Genomic DNA, 8257 nt, shown 5'->3' with positions numbered 1-8257 from the left:
ACTTATGATAAACAGGAAAAAAAAAACATCAAACCACAACACAATGGTCAGAAATGTCAAAATGGTGCATACATATGAACCAAAAATTCAAAACAAACAAAAAAAAACTGTTTCAATAAATGACAAAAGTGGCCCTAATATGATATTTTTTAATTAATAATAATAACTAATACTATTAGTATTCCAGCTAGTTTACAGTGATGAAAGAGTACTGCAATAGTGCACCAGAGTCATTTTTCTCCTGAACCGTTGAGGAAAAATCCTGCTTCTGTCGTTTTTTCAATATAGTCTCATTACAAATGCTATATTAGCTTTTAAAAGTCAAAGTCAGACATCAAAAGTAGGCCGTTTTGAGCTGTGATGTGCAGACACACGACACCTTAATTCCAGCTGACGTCTGATAGGATGCTAGAGAGGATTTCACATGCGCGCATCTCAAAGGAGCCGGGAATGAAAGACAGGTAAATCACACACACCTAGACGTGTTCAAACTTGATATCTTCAAAACATCACGGTGTTGACACAGATATAAGACAAGCTGACTCCAGTCAGATGAATCATGGTGAGGCATACAGCCTCTCTGGTTCTCATTTCCACTCTCATTCACACCGGCTCGCTCTCATCTCACATCTGCCAGCCGTTCTCCTGTCTCAGCATGTGCTCAGACGGACCCCAGGTAAAGTAATCACAGGGAGCTGCCGATCACAATTAAGAGCCGCGTGGAGTGCGTGTATCAACCATCCTGAAGCCGTGGAGTCAGAGGACATGACAACCATTTTGTGTAAAATTAAGGCAGCAGTGATTTTTGCAGCATTAAACACAGCTGAAGGTTGAGCCAAGAGCTCTCGCTGGAGGAAACGCTCTGAGATCTGCCCGTAGAAAAGAAAAACCACAAATGAAATGACATGGAGATTAAATGCTTCTCAGATGTTTCTCCTGAACAAAAGACTCGCATACTCTCATGTCTATTTTAAATCTCATACGGTGCTCCGATTTACCAACATAAAGAGAAAATCACAAAATAAATCTCTTTAATATCACAATTGAGATGATGAGCGCTTTCCTTAAGTCTGCTTTTCTCCTTAACAAAAGACTCTCATATCTCCTTTAGAGTTTCAAATCTCAACAGCGTCTCACACTGTGCTCTGAACATAAAGAAAATTAAAAAATGAGAAATCAAAACTTTTTTTTTAATTGCAAAATGGAAATGTTTGCTTGCTGAAGAATCTCCTGCTTCTCAGATGTTTTACTCTCATTGCTTCTTGAGTTGCAGTGTCTCATATTGTGCTCAGAATCACCAACATAGAGAGAACATAAATAAAAAAATACATTTCTTTAATCTTCTTTAATCTTCTTCTTCTTCTTTTCTTCTTCTTTTTTTAATCACAAATGTTTGCTTGCTGACGAATCTCCTGCTTCTCGGATGTTTCTCCCGAACAAATGATCCCAGCAATCTCAAGCGTTTTCTTTAGAAAGTCTCCTCTGTGTCTAAAGTTAGAGAAGAGATCTCAACCACATCTCAAACTGTGCTCAGACTTCATTTCAAAGTCATCAAAAATCCCAATAAGACTCATCAACCTCAGTTCCAAAAGCAACAATCTCATTTTATTTCTCCTAAGGAATTTACAGAGAAACATCTGGGACAAAACTGATACTTGATACGTAGCCATCCTGAGAAGCTCATGAAGTCTCCTGAGCTCTGAAAGAGCAACCTGAGAGCAACACACTCCTCCTGTGAGTAACGACATGACGCCGGCACACAGCCTTTGGCGTAGCGCTGAGAGCGAGTGAGCGAGCGAGAGAGAGGATGTTTTCCTTCAAAGAGAGCTCACGATCAGCTCTGCGGGCTTAATTTGATAATCACCACCATCATCATAATCTTTATGGATATCAGGATGGTCACAAATCACAACATGGCACTCTTTAAAGCCCGGGGACAGAGCAGAAACAAAATAAAACAAAAACAATCTAATGACCAAATCCTCAATCCGTGCAGAGACAGGGGCTCTCGGGACGGGCCGGTCAGCTCTCTAAAGGAGCTTACAGCACTGCTGCCCATTACTGCTCTAATCCTCAAAGTGCTGCCACCACAAAGAGCACACAGCTCCAGCACAAACAACCTCCTCTTCACGTCTCACAAGCTCACCGCTTCTTTTCTTCTCCCCATTTCTCTCTCTCTCTCTAGAAATGCATGTGCTTCTCTGAGAGTCATTCACAGCACCTTGAGCCCATGACCCTCATGAAAATACATAGATTACACTACACAGACTCTATCAAAGAATGGCATTCATCACTGTTTATCCTCTTCTTTCACATGATTTGAGCGTCAACGCACGTCTCTGCAAAAACATCATGCAGCACTTTGACCTTAACAAGAAAAGAGTTCCAGATAGAGTCACTGAAGGGCAATTTTACTATTTAATCATTTACATGTGATTTCTAATGTGCATAATATGCTGATTATTATATGTATGTCAATATGCCTTTTAAGTTGTGTCATACAGCATGTAGTATCTAGATACACACACACACACACACACATTCAATCTCTCCTCCATGTCTTTTTGGTTTTCACATAATGATACATTATTCACATTGGCCAATAATTATTAGCTGCACTTTGAAAAGTGAACAGCTCAAACGGCTGCAGCACTGAGGAATGTAAATGTGAAATGACCTTAAGGACACTAGTGAACAAAGTTACTCAACGCATGGACCACTGACTAGGGCTGGGCATTGACACAAAAGTCACAATTTGATTCAAAAGCTTGGGAATTTATTACATTTCAATCAACATTGATTACATTTCTTGATTCCATTCGATATTGATTAAATAGGATATCATGTACAGTACGTCAACTTTTTTCAAGGAATAAAATCACTCAACTAATGCTGTAAACTATACAGGGAATACTATTGCTTGGTACATTAATATTACAGTGATTTGTAAACAAACATTTAACTTGCACAAAGGGCAGTTTTTATAATAATAACAATATTCTTATATAATAAAACACTATATAAACTTTCAATGATGTTTATTTATCAGTGGATGTCATAAAAACTAGTTTGAGACATGATTCATTTTTAGTAGCTACATCATTGTTTCTTTCAACACTCTGATTTTCATTCATGTTCATTTTTTACGTTTTTTTTTACTTTTTCATGCTTTTAGTGGACAGGACAGTAGAGAACGACAGGAAATCATGGGGTGGAGAGTTGGGAACGGGATTGGCAAAAGGCCGCAAGTCGGGATTCGAACTTGGGTTGCCAGAGGTGCAGTTGTGCTATATGTCAGTGCGCTAACCACTAGGCTATCAACGCTGACCATTCATGTCGATTTTATGCAGTAACTAGTAGTAAAGAGGAAGAGACGATTGGTTCACATGTGCTTGGATTGAGTCAAGACAGTGATCTCTCACGACACATCAAAGAGCTCCAAAGCCTATTGCTTGTATTTTGCAATAAATTTGACAGAATTCAAAAAAGTAACAAAGCACAAAGCACAAATAATGTTTTGTGAAGTTTTGTTCACACATCAACTGAAAACAACATAAATCAATTCTTGGCATTTAAGAATCAATATCAGTTCATTGAAATGAGAACTGATTCAACCCAACCCTACCGCTGACAACTCAGCTCCATTTCTAATGAGAATAACTTCATTTATTCACATTCACTGAGCATCAACTCGTGCTGACAATACCTCAGCATGAGCCGAGAAGACTGTGTGTCGTTATGCAGGACTGGATTAAAAATCCATACAGCTGCATCAGATGAAACACTAAAGCGCCTGGCGTACTTGTCAGGTATTGATTTTTCGTGCATAATCTGAGAAACTTCAACGAGGAGAAAAAACGCTGTCCGAAGACAATACCTGTCTGCTGTAAATAGATTTTGTAGCGAGTCTGCAAAATATGTGCGGCGCTCTCTCGCAGCTGCTGTGATAAGCAACTTGCGTCCGCGGCCGGAGCTGTGATTTAACACAGACACAAGGCCCTCTGTGACCTGCCAGCAACACAAGCACATACTGCTCTGCAGATGGGATGCGCTGCCAGGCGGCACGTGAGCACGACACATTCACATGAAAACTGTTCTTTCTTTCATGTCTCGCTCTGGTCTTGTGCATGATATAAAAAAAAAAAATCAAAATGTAACCTCTTTCTGTTGGTGCATATGGGAAATTATTATTAACCAATAATATTATTGCCCAATTTGGTTGCAAATGCCACTGGATGTTGCCTGTGAGACTCAATTTGACACTATTTACTTTCTTAGGGAGATAGCTCACCCAAAAATTGAAAATCCTGTCATCATTTACTCACCCTTGTTTTAAACCTGTACGAGTTTCTTTCTTCTGCTGAACACTAAAAGAAGATATTTTGAAGAATGTGGGTAACCAAACAGCTGACGGTAGCCATCGACTTCCATAGCATTTTTTTCCACTACAGAAGTCAATGGCTACCGTCAGCTGTTTGGTTATCAGCATATTTTGTGTTCAACAGCTGAAAGAAAAAACGTGTAAGTTTCATGAACTATGGTTGAACACAGAGCTTATTTTTTGCGATAATCCAAAAGCCTATGGAAAAATCCTATAGGCTTTTTGACGAGGGAACCAGTGCGATGCTAACAGCCCATCCGCATACAAAGTGACGTCATAGTTCCCCCACTCTATATGATGCGGAACAATTTGAACTTAAAGGGATAGTTCACCCAAAAATGAAAATTCTATCGTCATTTACTCACCTGCCACTTGTTCCAAACCTGTACGAGTCACTTCCTTCAGCTTGTTTGCAACACAAAAAAGAAGATATTTTGAAGAATGTTGGTAACCAAACAGTAGCCATTGACTTGACATTGACCATAAAACGGAAGTAAATGGCTACCATCAACTGTTTGGTTACTGTATTATCTTCTTTTGTGTTCAACAGCTGAAAGAAATTCATACAGGTTTGGAACAACTTGAGGGTGAAAAAATGTTGACAAGATTTTCATTTTGGGGTGAACTATCTCTTTAAATCGTGTTCCTGCTCTTACTGGGAATATGATTCACTGGTACACATTGCAATCGTTCCATGCATTTTAAATGCTTGCTTATGCATGCTTTCATCAAAATGTGACAACTTGCTCTGCCTCCATGATGACTTTTCTATATAGTGACTTTTCACAGTCCAATCAGATTGACTGATAGATCAAATCAATTGTTTTTTCTTTTTATTGGCTAATACATGTTAAAAAAATACAATGTTCAAAAAAGCTCCATACAGCTGACATACAGTCAAGTGCTGTTCTCCAGGAGCATCAGGCTCATTCCCGCTGGGCTGATTAGACGACCGTTACACTGAATCTCAGCTCTCGGGGGCGAAAACACATGCTCATATTCTTCCATTCCTCCTCAGATTCACTAAACATCACTTTACACCCCATCTCTATCATTACATCCACACCGATGACAACGACCCGAGAGGCAAAGCATTATATTCAAATCCATGAGCTAGCCGTTCATGACTCCACGCACAAAAGCCTTGTTAAAGTCACACGGAAGACCTTGTTTTACCTCGGCTGTAAACCCACACACGCCAGTGCAATCGTGTAATCGCAGTCGGGTAAGAAATGTGCAGAATATGCTATTGTGTCTGAGTGCGGCTCACAAGGCTTTCCTTTAAAACCATTTCAAAGTCGGCACGCCAACTCCACTAAAGAAATGTAAAAGCAAACTTTCCCTCTGTCCTTCTCTGCAATCATGTTTCTATGACAGCCTGCAATGAAATGTACTCTGAATGTACCTGGGTAAAAGAATCAAGACGATTACAAACACGACTCCAGCGCTTTTGCTTTGAAAGCTGATTGCGAGGGAATTCTGGGAAGTGATGGCTTTCCTGTTAGTGTGCATTTAGGGGGTAAACACAGCTGAATTATACGTTGATATGTTTGTGTGCATTACTGCGGCTCACAGTCACGCAAACCCCGCAGCTCATGTGGACTTGAGGCTGACAGAGCGGCACATCAGGACGAGGTCATTGGGTCAAGTACTCAGACACAGATGCCCTGGACAGATGTTTATGATGATGATGATGGCAATGATGATGATAGCGGCATGGATTTACGACTCACCTTTCTCCGCATGTCCCATTTGAGCTGCGTCCAGAGAAAGAGAAAGAGAGCGATATCAGGGATTATCTCGCTCATTCACAGCGAGCGCTGATCCCCCTCTTCATTTCCATAACACGCTGGCATAATTACACCAGTCAGTAATCAATCTCAGCCTCCTGTAATTTGCCATTTGTCATCCGTTGTTTTTGATTACTCTAATAGAATTAATCCGAGGGTTAGCCTCACTGATTAATTAATCAGCAATTACACAGACAGCTGTATCCCCCCCCCAACCCCTGCAGAAGAGCTGTGATATGGTTCCAGTCAGACAGATGTGAGCATCACCCCAAATCACAAGATTAGACAGGTTAGATGTGCAGTAAAACAGAAAACTTTTATGCTTTATTAAAAAACAAAAAAAAACAACAAAAAAAACCCTGGTTTGGTTTCATCTGACCTGTATTTTACAATACATTTCCTTTATTTACAAAGCGATCGACATAATAATGATGATGATATTACCAATAATGTGGTGAGAATTACAAAGTGATTCACATGTTGTAATTTAATATCTGATACCGTGAGTAAAATCAAAAGAATTTATAGTGACACATCTGGAAAACCATGCATTTCTCTCATTTGAAAGCATTTTAACATCGCAACAGCTCTATTTTGTCCTCATATCTGTATAAAAACAACTAAAAACATCTGCCAAAACTATTTGATGTGCTCCTGACCTGATATATTTTGATGCTTTGCGGTCACATTTGCGCTCCAGCTGAAACTGCTCAATACTAGAATATTACAATAAAAAAAAAATTTTTTTTAATGATATATAATACAAAAAAAAAATAATAATTTTAATGATATATATATATACACACATATATATATATATATATATATATATAAAGACAACTTTTTACTTTTTACTCTCAAAAACACACATCATGAAGAATTGAACAGAATCAAGTAAATACAGTTTTAATCCTGCATTTTGAAAAGTTCATCAGGTTTTCCCTAGTCCTAAAAACCCTCAAGAAAGAGCTCCGCGCGGAAATCCTGTGGGAATTCATATTATAATGTGTAGCCAATCCGAAAGGATGCTAAAGGAAGCATAACACTCTAGTAAAGAAACTAATTCTTACGGGATTTTCTGTTCTTCAATGCTTTACTTTTTACCTGGACTTAGAATACTGTTTTCTTACGAGACTGTTAAAGGAGGTTTAGGAGTGTTAAACCCTCGCAGATTTTCCTTGCATTCCCCGTGATGTCCTACAGAAGAACCATTCGTCGAGTCATTAGAAATTAAATCTAGTTTTTGTGCAGTTGGACAGGAATACATTTCCCATTGGAACCACGACAGAAATCCCGAGCGGACCGCTGAGGAGGTGTTAACGGGGTTCGGTGGAAGACTTTCACTGCGCGTCCCTATTCTCTCACACAAAACCAGCCCAAATCATCCGCACCCCTCACTCATTAACTGCCAGAAGGGCCACCTGGACACACAGATGAACTTGTGAGGTGGAAAGGTGCGCACGCATTCAAAGCAACAGCCATGGAAACTTTTGCTCGTTCCGCCGCGGGGATCGTTAAAGGTGAATCTTTAGGCACTTACCGGGTGTGTACTGGGCTCGTGCGCTTCCAAACGCCGTATGCAGGAGTAATATGCTCAAAATGATGGTATCCATATCTGTCTGCCGAGTTGAGAAAGTTTTTGAAAGTGTTGGGAAATGTTTCTTATTCCAGACGATCCGCGCGCTCCATGCTCTCTCTCCGCGTCTCGCTCCGATACTCTGTTGCGCTGCGAGCGCGAGACGTCACCGGCGCTCTCCACGAGCGGACAGGCGCCCCCTACTGACACACACAGCTTTATCCGCTTACTTCAGTCTTCTGCTTCTCCACAGCTTTCGGCAATTAATTCAGCTCGAAACACTTAATGTGCTGAAAGACCTTTTGTTTAAAGCCACGCGTAAAATCTTACTACTTCCTGCCTGGAAATCTCACCTGCGCTAGGATCTGTGCACACACAGCAAATCAAAAGCAGCCTGCACTTTTTAGCCAATCGCAAAGCCATTCTTGCCTGTCAGTCATTTTGAGTGACACTGTTAAATGACGCGTAGTGGGTGGGGTTTTGGGAGGAAGGCGGGTGCTTCGAGAGAGT

The 8257-nt window shown here is 40.3% G+C and overlaps 1 protein-coding gene across 1 annotated transcript in view; it reads right to left on the bottom strand.

Annotated features, from left to right (window-relative positions):
- The window catches only part of ptprk (protein tyrosine phosphatase receptor type K), a 172433-nt gene extending 164409 nt beyond the window's left edge, over positions 1-8024 (bottom strand). The window contains exons 1-2 of the mRNA XM_016439774.1: positions 7712-8024; positions 6115-6138 (exon numbers count right to left, since the gene is read on the bottom strand). Coding sequence (XP_016295260.1) covers positions 6115-6138; positions 7712-7784 — 97 coding nt within the window. The 5' untranslated portion in view covers positions 7785-8024. The remainder of the gene's footprint in view (positions 1-6114; positions 6139-7711) is intronic.
- Between the last annotated feature and the right edge of the window lie 233 nt (positions 8025-8257).

This window comes from Sinocyclocheilus anshuiensis, unplaced genomic scaffold (assembly GCF_001515605.1).
Source record: "Sinocyclocheilus anshuiensis isolate Anshui unplaced genomic scaffold, SAMN03320099.WGS_v1.1 scaffold1518, whole genome shotgun sequence".
NCBI lineage: Eukaryota > Metazoa > Chordata > Actinopteri > Cypriniformes > Cyprinidae > Sinocyclocheilus > Sinocyclocheilus anshuiensis.
Note: the sequence above shows the minus strand (reverse complement) of the source record. Positions and strands in the feature narration are given on the sequence as shown.